The 15,362-nt window shown below is 40.6% G+C and overlaps 1 protein-coding gene across 1 annotated transcript; it reads left to right on the forward strand.

Moving 5' to 3' along the window:
• Positions 1-1,077: 1,077 nt before the first annotated feature.
• On the forward strand, positions 1,078-14,888 carry LOC124024437 (zinc finger protein 135-like). The gene is made up of 4 exons (XM_046338332.1): positions 1,078-1,659; positions 8,602-8,979; positions 13,197-13,724; positions 14,827-14,888. The coding sequence occupies exons 1-4, from the start codon at positions 1,311-1,313 to the stop codon at positions 14,886-14,888; spliced, it is 1,317 nt and encodes a 438-aa protein (XP_046194288.1). The 5' UTR covers positions 1,078-1,310.
• Positions 14,889-15,362: the final 474 nt, after the last annotated feature.

Genomic DNA, 15,362 nt, shown 5'->3' on the forward strand with positions numbered 1-15,362 from the left:
AGAGGGAGCTAAAAGGCTAGCTAGCAGTCATCAACCAGAGGGAGCTAAAAGGCTAGCTAGCATTCATCAACCAGAGGGAGCTAAAAGGCTCGATACACTTATTTTGCTTTCACAACAAAACCATATTTTGTTAACTAGTCATTACAGACTATTGTGAAATGGTAGAACCTGCTGAAGCCAACAAGCTAACCATGTGGTTGTTTCTCTGTGACCAAAACATGACGTTTTATTTTGCTGATATGGGAATGAATACACACGCAGCATATCAAACTGGGGTAATGTTTTAGGTTACATCCGGATATGACGTAAAAAAGATGTGACATTTCCCTTTAAATGCAGATGTGTAATCAGTGGTGGAAAAAGTACCCAATTATCATACTTAAGTAAAAGTAAAGATACTTTAATAGAAAGTTACTAAAGAAAATAGTTAAAGTCACTGAATAAAATACTACTTTTAGTAAAAGTCTTAAGTGTTTGGTTTTAAATATATGTAACTATCAAAAGTAAATGAAATTGATGAAATATTCTTAAGTATCAAGAATAAAAGTATAAAGCATTTCACATTCCTTATATTAAGCAAACCAGGCGGCATGATTTCATGCAGGGGCACACTTAAACACTCATCATTTACAAACATCATTTATGTTTAGTGAGTCTGCTTGGTGAGGCAGTAGGGATGACCAGGGGTGTTCTCTTGATAAGTGTGTGAATTAGACCATTTTCCTGTCCTGCTAAGCATTTAAACATGTAATGAGTACTTTTGGGTGTCAGGGAAAATGTATGGAATAAAACCTGCATAATTTTCTTTAGTAAAAGTTGTCAAAAATAAGATTAGTAATGTACAGATACCCCCCCCCAAAAACGACTTAAGTAGAACTTTGAAGTCATTTTTACCTAAGTCCTTTACACCACTGTGTGTAGCAGATGTCAAATATGTTTTGATTGTATACTCATTACAAATCTGCTCTAATCAATCAACTTCCCCACTCCAGGCCGCAGATGGTGATGAGCGTCTTTCGGGCGTCGCTACCAGCGTGACGTATAATCTAGTGGACGGAACGGGAAGTTTCTTCAACAACAGCAGCTTGTCAGACACTTCCGTAGCCTGTTAGCCAATATAGCCGAAACGTATGAGCTCGTAAGACTGTTTCGGTGTATATTGGTCCCTGTGTTTAAAACATACTTATTTCGTATAGCTAGTTTCCCCATTTAATTAAATATATACGTTGTTAAGATAGTAGCTAGCTGGATTGCTGAATTAGCTTAGAACCAGGCTAGTCGTTAATGCTAACTAGCTAACATCTCCGACCATGAGCTCACTAAGCTACTCTCCTCCTGATAAAGAAGAGGAGGTCTACTGGACGGAGAAAGAAGCTCTGGGGCTGAACATTGTCGTGAAAGAGGAGAAGGAAGAAGCTTTCAGAATGAAAGAGGAGGTAGAAGAGGCTAACAGTATCACATTAAAAGAAGAGGATGATGTTACAGTGAAAGAAGAGAGAGAACATATTAGAGTGAAAGATGAAGAGGGGATAGAGGCTGTCACAGTGGAAGAAGAGGTAGAAGCTTTCAGAATGAAAAAGGAGGAAGAGGAGGAGGATGTTATAATGAAAGAAGAGAAAGAACCTGAGGAAGAGGAGGCTGAAGATCTGATTAACACCAGTGAGTACCGTCTTAAAAGCAGGGCCACAAACTGCCCTTGTTGAATTAATATATCGTTTTAATATCTGGCTCTGGGCCTCGCCATTGATTCTTGGAGAATACAACTTACTGTTGTAACAACTGTTGTACTCTATCCGAACCCAAAATATAAGCTTGTTTTACTCTCATTGTTTGTAAACAATGTAACTGTAAACAAACTCTGTATATCCTCAAAACATGGAGGTAGTTCCATTTGTATTTATTAAGGATCCCTTTTAGGTTGTGCTAAGGCAGCAGCTACTCTTCCTGGGGTTTATTATGGATCCCCATTAGGTCCTGTCAAGGCAGCAGCTACTCTTCCTGGGGTTTATTATGGATCCCCATTAGTTCCTGTCAAGGCAACAGCTACTCTTCCTGGGGTTTATTATGGATCCCCATTAGTTCCTGCCAAGGCAACAGCTACTCTTCCTGGGGTTTATTATGGATCCCCATTAGTTCCTGCCAAGGCAGCAGCTACTCTTCCTGGGGTTTATTATGGATCCCCATTAGTTCCTGCCAAGGCAGCAGCTACTCTTCCTGGGGTTTATTATGGATCCCCATTAGTTCCTGCCAAGGCAGCAGCTACTCTTCCTGGGGTTTATTATGGATCCCCATTAGTTCCTGCCAAGCCTAAGATATACTGCTTTCTCGAGAACAGGCCCACATCCCCATCATTTGCGTAAAGAAAAGACGGATAAAAAGGGGGCGGAGTTCGGGCGAGTGAGTAAACCTCCACTACCAACCGTTCTATTGGCCAACGTTGTTGGAAAACAAAAAATGCACTTATATCCTACCAACGGCACATCACAAACTGTAATTTTATGTTTCACCGAGTCATAGCTGAACGAGGACATGGATAATATAGAGCTGGGTTTACTGTGTATCGGTAGGACAGAGACGTTACGTCTGGCAAGACGACAGGTGGGGGGTGTGTGTCTATATTTGTCCATAACACCTGGTGCGCGATGTCTAATATTAAAGAAGTCACAGGGTATTACTCGCCTGAGGTGTGCAACGTGCAAAAAGAGGAGTCTGAGGATCGGCTTTATTCAGTATGATTCACATGGGGGAAAGGGAAGAGGAGTCTGAGGGTCGGCTTTATTCAGTATGATTCACATGGGGAAAAGGGAAGAGGAGTCTGAGGGTCGTCTTTATTCAGTATGATTCACATGGGGAAAAGGGAAGAGGAGTTTGAGGGTCGTCTTTATTCAGTATGATTCACATGGGGGAAAGGGAAGAGGAGTCTGAGGGTCGTCTTTATTCACTACGGTTCACATGGGGAAAAGGGAAGAGGAGTCTGAGGGTCGTCTTTATTCAGTATGGTTCACATGGGGAAACTGAAAGGGGCGTTTGAGGGTCGGCTTTATTCACTGTATTACATTATAATAGAATAAGGCTCCATGGTAGCTAATACATTAGAATAAGGCTCCATGGTAGCTAATACATTATAATAGAATAAGGCTCCATGGTAGCTAATACATTATAATAGAATAAGGCTCCATGGTAGCTAATACATTATAATAGAATAAGGCTCCATGGTATCTAATACAGTAGAGTAGAATAAGGCTCCATGGTAGCTAATACATTATAATAGAATAAGGCTCCATGGTAGCTAATACATTATAATAGAATAAGGCTCCATGGTAGCTAATACATTATAATAAGGCTCCATGGTAGCTAATACATTATAATAGAATAAGGCTCTATGGTAGCTAATACATTATAATAAGGCTCCATGGTAGCTAATACATTATAATAGAATAAGGCTCCATGGTATCTAATACAGTAGAGTAGAATAAGGCTCCATGGTAGCTAATACATTATAATAGAATAAGGCTCCATGGTAGCTAATACATTATAATAGAATAAGGCTCCATGGTAGCTAATACATTATAATAAGGCTCCATGGTAGCTAATACATTATAATAGAATAAGGCTCCATGGTAGCTAATACATTATAATAAGGCTCCATGGTAGCTAATACATTATAATAAGGCTCCATGGTAGCTAATACATTATAATAGAATAAGGCTCCATGGTAGCTAATACATTATAATAGGGCTCCATGGTAGCTAATACATTATAATAAGGCTCCATGGTAGCTAATACATTATAATAGAATAAGGCACCATGGTAACTAATACATTATAATAGAATAAGGCTCCATGGTAGCTAATACATTATAATAGAATAAGGCTCCATGGTAGCTAATACATTATAATAAGGCTCTATGGTAGCTAATACATTATAATAAGGCTCTATGGTAGCTAATACATTATAATAGAATAAGGCTCCATGGTAGCTAATACATTATAATAGAATAAGGCTCCATGGTAGCTAATACATTATAATAGAATAAGGCTCCATGGTAGCTAATACATTATAATAAGGCTCTATGGTAGCTAATACATTATAATAAGGCTCCATGGTAGCTAATACATTATAATAGAATAAGGCTCCATGGTAGCTAATACATTATAATAGAATAAGGCTCCATGGTAGCTAATACATTATAATAAGGCTCCATGGTAGCTAATACATTATAATAAGGCTCCATGGTAGCTAATACATTATAATAGAATAAGGCTCCATGGTATCTAATACAGTAGAGTAGAATAAGGCTCCATGGTAGCTAATACATTATAATAGAATAAGGCTCCATGGTAGCTAATACATTATAATAAGGCTCCATGGTAGCTAATACATTATAATAAGGCTCCATGGTAGCTAATACATTATAATAGAATAAGGCACCAATGTTGAAATATGAGTAGATTCAAAATAATATGAATTAATGATATAAAATGACTCAGTGAGACAAACCTTTCACAATATAATGGACTATGAATTACTGCAAATAGAGACAGTGGTACACAATGACACAGCCCCTCAATATAGTTTAAATAGAGACAGTGGTACACAATGACACAGCCCCTCAATATAGTTTAAATAGAGACAGTGGTACACAACGACACAGCCCCTCGATATAGTTTAAATAGACATAGTGGTACACAATGACACAGCCCCTCAATATAATTTAAATAGAGACAGTGGTACACAATGACACAGCCCCTCAATATAATTTAAATAGAGATAGTGGTACACAATGACACAGCCCCTCAATATAATTTAAATAGAGATAGTGGTACACAATGACACAGCCCCTCTGTAACGGTTTTCTAGGTGTGGTGAAGGAGAGTCGGATCAAAACGCAGCGTGTAGATTGCGATCCATGTTTAATAAACAATGTAAACACGAATAAACACAAACACAAACACAAACACTACAAAACCGAAACGAAAACCGAAACAGCCTATACTTGTCAACTAACACAGCGACAGGAACAAAGACACTAAGGACAATCACCCACCACAAACTCAAAGAATATGGCTGCCTAAATATGGTTCCCAATCAAAGACAACGATAAACACCTGCCTCTGATTGAGAACCACTCCAGACAGCCATAGACTTTGCTAGATAACCCCACTAAGCTACAATCCCAATACCAACACCAAAACCCCAAGACAAAACACACCACAATACAAAAACCCCATGCCACACCCTGGCCTGACCCAATACATAAAGATAAACACAAAATACTTCGACCAGGGCGTGACACCCTCGATATAATTTAAATAGAGACAGTGGTACACAATGACACAGCCCCTAGATATAATTTAAATAGAGATAGTGGTACACAATGACACAGCCCCTGGATATAATTTAAATAGAGATAGTGGTACACAATGACACAGCCCCTCAATATAATTTAAATAGAGACAGTGGTACACAATGACACAGCCCCTGGATATAATTTAAATAGAGATAGTGGTACACAATGACACAGCCCCTGGATATAATTTAAATAGAGATAGTGGTACACAATGACACAGCCCCTAGATATAATTTAAATAGAGATAGTGGTACACAATGACACAGCCCCTAGATATAATTTAAATAGAGATAGTGGTACACAATGACACAGCCCCTAGATATAATTTAAATAGAGATAGTGGTACACAATGACACAGCCCCTAGATATAATTTAAATAGAGATAGTGGTACACAATGACACAGCCCCTAGATATAATTTAAATAGAGATAGTGGTACACAATGACACAGCCCCTCAATATAATTTAAATAGAGACAGTGGTACACAATGACACAGCCCCTGGATATAATTTAAATAGAGATAGTGGTACACAATGACACAGCCCCTGGATATAATTTAAATAGAGATAGTGGTACACAATGACACAGCCCCTAGATATAATTTAAATAGAGATAGTGGTACACAATGACACAGCCCCTAGATATAATTTAAATAGAGATAGTGGTACACAATGACACAGCCCCTAGATATAATTTAAATAGAGATAGTGGTACACAATGACACAGCCCCTAGATATAATTTAAATAGAGATAGTGGTACACAATGACACAGCCCCTGGATATAATTTAAATAGAGATAGTGGTACACAATGACACAGCCCCTAGATATAATTTAAATAGAGATAGTGGTACACAATGACACAACTCCTCAATATAATTGAAATAATCCTCAATATGATTAAAACAAGTTAAGAAATCGTAGATCCAAAAATTAAACATGTTCTTGATTAATATCATCAATAGAATATCAAAAACCTGCTCCTAGAAAAGCGTCACAGTGCATGCATTCGGAAAGTATTCAGACCCCTTGACTTTTTCCACATTTTGTTACGTTACAGCCTTATTTTATACATGTATCCTATACTGACTAGTCTAATACATGTATCCTATACTGACTAGTCTAATACATGTATCCTATACTGACTAGTCTAATACATGTATCCTATACTGACTAGTCTAATACATGTATCCTATACTGACTAGTCTATTTATCTATTAGGTCTAATACATGTATCTTATACTGACTAGTCTATTTATCCATTAGGTCTAATACATGTATCCCATACTGACTAGTCTATTTATCTATTAGGTCTAATACATGTATCCTATACTGACTAGTCTGTGTACAGTGCCCTGTGAAAGTATTCGGCCCCCTTGAACTTTGTGACCTTTTGCCACATTTCAGGCTTCAAACATAAAGATATAAAACTGTATTTTTTTGTGAAGAATCAATAACAAGTGGGACACAATCATGAAGTGGAACGACATTTATTGGATATTTCAAACTTTTTTAACAAATCATAAACTGAAAAATTGGGCGTGCAAAATTATTCAGCCCCTTTACTTTCAGTGCAGCAAACTCTCTCCAGAAGTTCAGTGAGGATCTCTGAATGATCCAATGTTGACCTAAATGACTAATGATGATAAATACAATCCACCTGTGTGTAATCAAGTCTCCGTATAAATGCACCTGCACTGTGATAGTCTCAGAGGTCCGTAAAAAGCGCAGAGAGCATCATGAAGAACTAGGAACACACCAGGCAGGTCTGAGATACTGTTGTGAAGAAGTTTAAAGCCGGATTTGGATACAAAAAGATTTCCCAAGCTTTAAACATCTCAAGGAGCACTGTGCAAGCGATAATATTGAAATGGAAGGAGGATCAGACCACTGCAAATCTACCAAGACCTGGCCGTTCCTCTAAACTTTCAGCTCATAAAAGGAGAAGACTGATCAGAGATGCAGCCAAGAGGCCCATGATCACTCTGGATGAACTGCAGAGATCTACAGCTGAGGTGGGAGACTCCGTCCATAGGACAACAATCAGTCGTATATTGCACAAATCTGGCCTTTATGGAAGAGTGGAAAGAAGAAAGAAATTTCTTAAAGATATCCAGAAAATGTGTTGTTTAAAGTTTGCCACAAGCCACCTGAGAGACACACCAAACATGTGGAAGAAGGTGCTCTGGTCAGATGAAACCAAAATTGAACTTTTTGGCAACAATGCAAAACGTTATGTTTGGTGTAAAAGCAACACAGCCCATCACCCTGAACACACCATCCCCACTGTCAAACATGGTGGTGGCAGCATCATGGTTTGGGGCTGCTTTTCTTCAGCAGGGACAGGGAAGATGGTTAAAATTGATGGGAAGATGGATGGAGCCAAATACAGGACCATTCTGGGACGGAGATTTGTCTTCCAACAAGACAATGATCCAAAACATAAAGCAAAATCTACAATGGAATGGTTCAAAAATAAACATATCCAGGTGTTAGAATGGCCAAGTCAAAGTCCAGACCTTAATCCAATCGAGAATCTGTGGAAAGAACTGAAAACTGCTGTTCACAAATGCTCTCCATCCAACCTCACTGAGCTCGAGCTGTTTTGCAAGGAGGAATGGGAAAAAAAATTCAGTCTCTCGATGTGCAAAACTGATAGAGACATACCCCAAGCGACTTACAGCTGTAATCGCAGCAAAAGGTGGCGCTACAAAGTATTAACTTAAGGGGGCTGAATAATTTTGCACGCGCAATTATTCAGTTTTTGATTTGTTAAAAAAGTTTGAAATATCCAATAAATGTCGTTCCACTTCATGATTGTGTCCCACTTGTTGTTGATTCTTCACAAAAAAATACAGTTTTATATCTTTATGTTTGAAGCCTGAAATGTGGCAAAAGGTTGCAAAGTTCAAGGGGGCCGAATACTTTCGCAAGGCACTGTATCTATTAGGTCTAATATGTGTATCCTATACAGACTAGTTTATTTATCCATTAGGTCTAATACATGTATCCTATACTGACTAGTCTTATAAATGTATCCTATACTGACTAGTCTATTTATCTATTAGGTCTAATGAATGCATAACACCCATGAAGTTTAATAGTGTTTTTATTGGCCTATAAATCACAACAGCCACTCTTTATTTGTTATTGAGGGATCTATTCTGGATTAAACCTCCATAGGAAGACAGTTTTATCATGTGGAGGTTTCATTCAGGTCTCTCTGTTTAACCAAATACTCTGTCTTTGGCAGGAGAGAGACCAGTCTGTCACTCTGACAGCAGTAAGAGTCCTTCAGGGGAACCAGACCCAGAGACGCCCAAACCAGCAAGACCACACCACTGCTCCCACTGTGGAAAGAGTTTTACCCGGTTCTGGAACCTAAAACAGCATGAGACGATGCACACAGGAGAGAAGCCTTTTCAATGTTCCCAGTGTGGAAAGAGTTTTACCTGGTTAAGGGCCCTGAATAGGCATGAAGAAATACATACAGCAGGGAGGAAGACCTACCAATGCTCCCAGTGTGGAAAGAGTTTTACTCAGTTAGGAAGCCTGAAAATACATGAGAGAATTCATACAGGAGAGAAGCCTTACCCCTGCTCTCTGTGTGGCAAGAATTTCACCATGTTAGGCACTCAGGAGAGAAGCCTTACCACTGTTCTCTGTGTGGAAAGAGTTTTACCCAGATAGGAAGTCTGAAAACACATGAGAGAATGCACACAGGAGAGAAGCCTTATTACTGCTCCCAGTGTGGCAAGTATTTTTCTCATTTAGAGACCCTGAAAATACATAAGAGAATACATACAGGAGAGAAGCCTCACCACTGCTCCCTGTGTGGAAAGAGTTTGACCACTTTGGGCAATCTAAAAGAGCATGAGAGGACACACACGGGAGAAAAGCCTTTTAAGTGTTCCCTCTGTGGAAAGAGTTTTACCCATTTAGCGAGCCTGAAAAGGCATAAAGGAATACACACAGGAGAAAAGCCTTACCAATTCTCCCAGTGAGGAACGAGATTTTCATGATTACAGGACCTTGAGAGGACACACCTGACCACTGCTCCCAATGTGGAAAGACATTTTACCTTGTTAGGGATCCTGAAAACACTGAGACACATAGGAAAAAAGACCTACCACTGCTCTCAGTGTGGAATAAGATTTACCCGGTTATAGAACCTGAAATAATTCATACAAATAAACAGGAGGAGAAGACATACGGAGTGTGTCAGCAGTTCCTGCAAGAGGAAGGCATTGATGCTATGGACTGGCCCGCCCATTCCCCAGACCTGAATCCAATTGAGCACATCTGGGACATCATGTCTCGTTCCATCCACCAACGCCACATTGCACCACGGACTGTCCAGGAGTTGTAGGGAGGTCATACAGTCACGTGGAGGCCACACACACTACTGAGCCTCATTTTGACTGGTTTTAAGGACATTACATCAAAGTTGGATCAGCCTGTAGTGTGGTTTTCCACTTTAATTTTGAGTGTGACTCTAATTCCAGACCTTGATGGGTTGATACATTGGATTTCCATTGATCATTTTTGTGTGATTTGGTGTCAGCACATTCAACTGTGTAAAGAAAAAAGTATTTAATTTATTCAGATCTAGGATGTGTTATTTTAGTGTTCCCTTTATTTTGTTTTAGCAGAATTCATACAAATACACAGGAGGAGAAGACATACCACTGCTCTCATTGTGGAAAGACATTTTCCCAGTCAGAGGACCTGAAATCACATCAGAGGATACATACACAGGAGGAGAAGACATACCACTGCTCTCATTGTGGAAAGACATTTTCCCAGGCAGAGGACCTGAAATCACATGAGAGAATAGAGAGGCTGTGTTCTGACTTGTGTTTTTAACAGAGAATTTGGGGTTTTGTTCAATACCACATTTTTAAATCATATTCAAAAAAGTTTTACAGGTTTAAAAAGGTTTAGAGGAGAGGCCTGGGAAGTCCTGCAAACCTTTTTTGAGTATGATTTAATGTGGTATTGAATATATATCGTTTTTTGTTGTTTTTGTGGTTGCCTGTTTTGCATGTTATTTTGGCATTAATATGCATCACATCAGTTTGCAAACAATGTATAAAAAAAATATATAAAAAAATATTGCGTTAATAAAGCCGCATACAAACTTTTTTTGCTTTCTTGAGTAGCAGCTCCAAAGTGCAGGTGTTTCAGCCCAGTGCTTTCTGTGGTGGTGGAGCAGGCAGCGGAAAATACGGAGCGAAGGGGTTGTTCTCTATGTGCAGATGTATTACAGGCCCCCAACCGATGGAGCGAAGGGGTTGGTAATGTTCTCTATGTGCAGATGTATTACAGGCCCCCAACCGATGGAGCGAAGGGGTTGGTAATGTTCTCTATGTGCAGATGTATTACAGGCCCCCAACCGATGGAGCGAAGGGGTTGGTAATGTTCTCTATGTGCAGATGTATTACAGGCCCCCAACCGATGGAGCGAAGGGGTTGGTAATGTTCTCTATGTGCAGATGTTTTACAGGCCCCCAACCGATGGAGCGAAGGGGTTGGTAATGTTCTCTATGTGCAGATGTATTACAGGCCCCCAACCGATGGAGCGAAGGGGTTGGTAATGTTCTCTAGTTGCAGACGTTTTACAGGCCCCCAAACGATTGTTTTTTGTCTGTTTATCTGCGTTATCTGTGTTGCATGTAACTTATGTTTTTTACTATTTTTGGTCATAATGTTGCCGCTAACGTCTCTTATGACAGAAAATAACAGGACCTCGGTGACTCACCACGGCAGAATCATTTTTTCTTCTTTCACCACTCTGACAAGCCCGAGGCGGAGGATATATGGCTCCCTCGGGAACAGGCCCCGACCCCAGTGATCTGCTTGAAGAGGAGATGGAGAAAGAGAGGCCTGAGGGTGGGCTCCCTTCTGAAGAGTAGGAGGCGATCGAAAAAGAAAAAAAAACACTTCCCTCAATTCTGCTAGCAAACGTCTTTGGACAATTAAATTGACAAGTTATTGGGAAGATTAAACTACTAACGGGACATTAAAAACTGTAACATCTTATGCTTCACGGTGTCGTGGCTGAACTACGACAATATCAACATACAGCTGGCTGGTTATGTACTGCTGTACCGGAAGGTTAGAACAGCAGCGTCTGGTAAGACACGGGGTGGAGGTCTATGTATTTTTGTAAGGAAGTCTCGAGCTATTGAATTATTACTATACTATTGCCTGAAGTAGAGTTTCTCATGATAAGCTGTAGACCACACTATCTACCTAGAGAGTTTATCTGCATTTTTCGTAGCTGTTTACATACCACCACAGTCAGAGGCTGGCACTAAGACCGCATTGACCGAAGTAGAGTTTCTCATGATAAGCTGCAGACCACATTACCTACCAAGAGAGTTTATCTATATTCTTTGTAGCCGTTCACATACCACCACAGTTAGAGGCTGGCACTAAGATAGCATTGAATGAGCTGTATTCTGCCATAAGCAAACAGGAAAACACTCACCCAGAGGCTCCTAGTGGCCGGGGACTCTAATGAAGGGAAACTTAAATAATTTACCAAATTTCTATCAGCATGTTAAATGTGCAACCAGACGGAAAATAACTCTGGACCGCATACAAAGCTCTCCCTCACCCTCCATTTGGCAAAATCTGACCATAATTCCATCCTCTTTATTCCTGCTTACAAGCAAAAATTTAAGAGGGAAGCACAAGTGAGTAGATCAATAAAAAAGTAGTCAGATGAAGCAGATGCTAAGCTACAGGGCTGTTTTGTTAGCAAAGACTGGAATATGTTCCGGGATTCCCCCAATGGCATTGAGGAGTACACCACATCTGTCATTGGCCTCATCAATAAGTGCATCGATGATGTCGTCCCCACAGTGAACGTACGTATATAGCCCAACCAGAAGCCATGGATTACAGGCAGCATCCGCGCTGCCTGTAAGGAGCGGGACTAACCCGGAAGCTTATAAGAAATCCCGTTATGCAATGAACCATCAAACAGGCAAAGCGTCAATATCTGACTAAGGTCGAGTCGTACAACACCGGCTCCGACACTCGTCGGATGTGGCAGGGCCTGCAAACCATTACAGACTACAAAGGGAAGCACAGCCGAGAGCTGTCCAGTGACACGAGCCTACCGGACAAGCTAAACTACTTCTATGCTCGCTTCGAGGCAAATAACACTGAAAAATGCATGAGAGCACCAGCTGTACCGGAAGACTTTTAAGTCACTACATTCCTAAAGAAAATAATGTACTTTTTACTCCATACATTTTCCCTGACACCCAAAAGTTGCAGGACAGGAAAATGGTACAATTCACGCACTTATCAAGAGAACACGTGGTCATCCCTACTGCCTCTGATCTGGCAGACACAAATGCATAATTGATATAGCCCCTGGCTATCTGTGCATTTGAAAAACAAGAAAATGGTGCTGTCTGCTTTGTGTAATATAAGGAATTTGAAGTGATTTATACTTTCACTTTTGATAGTTAAGTATATTTAGAACCAAATACTTTTAGACTTTTCTCATAATTGTAGACTTTTACTCAAGTAGTATTTTGCTGGGTGACATTCACTGTTACTTGAGTACCTTTCTATTAAGGGATCTGAAGTTTTACTCAAGTAGTATTTTACTGGGTGACATTCACTGTTACTTGAGTACCTTTCTATTAAGGGATCTGAAGTTTTATTCAAGTAGTATTTTACTGGGTGACATTCACTGTTACTTGAGTACCTTTCTATTAAGGGATCTGAAGTTTTATTCAAGTACTTTTTCCATCACTGCCGTTTTATCATTTTGAAGTGTCATTCAGGTCTTTCTGTTTAACTAAAATAATCTGTTTGTCTTTGGCAGGAGAGAGACCAGACTCTCACTCTGACAGCGGGAAGAGTCCTTCAGGGGAACCAGACCCAGAGAAGAGTCCTTCAGGGGAACCAGACCCAAAGAAGAGTCCTTCAGGGGACCCAGACCCAAAGAAGAGTCCTTCAGGGGACCCAGACCCAAAGAAGAGTCCTTCAGGGGAACCAGACCCAGAGAAGAGTCCTTCAGGGGAACCAGACCCAGAGAAGAGTCCTTCAGGGGAACCAGACCCAAAGAAGAGTCCTTCAGGGGACCCAGACCCAAAGAAGAGTCCTTCAGGGGAACCAGACCCAGAGAAGAGTCCTTCAGGGGAACCAGACCCAGAGACATCCAAACCAGCAGGACGACACCACTGTTCCCTCTGTGGAAAGAGTTTTACTAAGCTACAGAACCTAAGAGTGCATGAGAGGACACACAGAGGAGAAAAGCCTTTCCACTGCTCCCAGTGTGGAAAGAGGTTTACCCGTTTAGAGAACCTGAAACAGCATGATAGAATACACAGAGGGGAGAAGCCTTACCATTGTTCCCATTGTGGAAAGCGCTTTAGGTCGTTAGGCACCCTGACAACGCATGAGAGAATACATACAGGAGAGATGCCTTACCACTGTTCCCACTGTGGAGAGAGTTTTAGGTGGTCAGGGAGCCTGAAAACACATGAAAGGACACACACACAAGAAAAGCCCTACCAATGCTCCCTGTGTGGAAAGAGATTTACAGAGTTAGGGTCCCTGAAAATACACAATAGAATACACACAGGAGAGAAGCCTTATTACTGCTCCCAATGTGGAATAAATTTTACCTGGTTGGCGAGCCTGAAAACACATGAGAGAATACATACAAGAGAAAGGTCTTACCACTGTTCCCACTGTGGGAAGAGCTTTAGTGGGTTAGTGAACCTGAAACAACATGAGAGAGTGCACACAGGAGAGAAGCCCTACCAATGCTCTCTGTGCGGAAAGAGTTTTACCAAGTTAGTTGGCCTGAATAAGCATGACAGGACACACACACTGAGGAGATAAGACCTACCACTGCTCCCAGTGTGGAAAGACATTTACCCGGTTAAGGTACCTGAATGAGCATGAAACAATACATACAAATACACTCGAGAAGAAGTTAACCGGTTAGGACATCTGAATAAGCATGAAAGAATACATACACAGGAGGAGAAGACATACCACTGCTCTCAGTGTGGAAAGACATTTTCCCAGTCAGAGGACCTGAAAACACATGAAAGAATAGAGAGGCTGTGTTCTGACTTGTATTTTTAACTGAGAATTTGTGTTTTTGTTTATGCCACATGAAAGCTTACTTAAAAATAGGCTTACAGTGAAAAAGTATGTTGGGCCTTCCATAAAGGCCCAACTGGTGGACTCCTGCAGAGATGGTTGTCTGGAAGGTTCTCCCATCTCCACAGAGAAACACTGGGGCTCTGTCAGAGTGACCATCAGGTTCTTGGTCACTTCCCTGACCAAGGCCCTTCTCCTCCGATTGGTCAGTTTGGCCAGGTGGCCAGCTCGAGGAAGAGTCTTGGTGGTTCCACACTTCTTCCATTGAAGAATGATGGAGGCCACTGTGGTCTTAGATACCTTCAATACTGCCGAAACGTTTTGGTTCCCTTCCCCAGATCTGTGCCTCGGACACAATCCCTTTGACCTCATGGCTTGTGTTTTGCACCGTCGACTGTAAGACCTTATAGAGACAATCAAGTTGTAGAAACATCTCCAGGATGATCAATGGAAACAGGATGCATTTAAACTCAAAGTTGAGTCTCATAGAAAAAAAAATACTTACAGTAGCAGTCTAAAGTTTGGACACACCTACTCATTGCAGGGTTGTTGTTTATTTTTTTAAACTATTTTCTACATTGTAGAATAATAGTGAAGACATCAAAACTATAAAATAACACATATGGAATCATGTAGTAACCAAAAAACTAAACTAATCAAAATATATTTCAGATTCTTCAAAGTAGCCACCTTTTGCCTTGATGACAGCTTTGCACACTCTTGGTATTGTTGGTAGAGAGGTAGTTCTGTAGTTGTATCTAGTCAGACTAGAAGGGTTCATGTGGATTGTTGGTAGAGAGGTAGTTCTGTAGTTGTATCTAGTCAGACTAGAAGGGTTCATGTGGATTGTTGGTAGTTCTGTAGTTGTATCTAG

Source organism: Oncorhynchus gorbuscha, unplaced genomic scaffold (assembly GCF_021184085.1).
Source record: "Oncorhynchus gorbuscha isolate QuinsamMale2020 ecotype Even-year unplaced genomic scaffold, OgorEven_v1.0 Un_scaffold_1853, whole genome shotgun sequence".
NCBI classification, from domain to species: domain Eukaryota; kingdom Metazoa; phylum Chordata; class Actinopteri; order Salmoniformes; family Salmonidae; genus Oncorhynchus; species Oncorhynchus gorbuscha.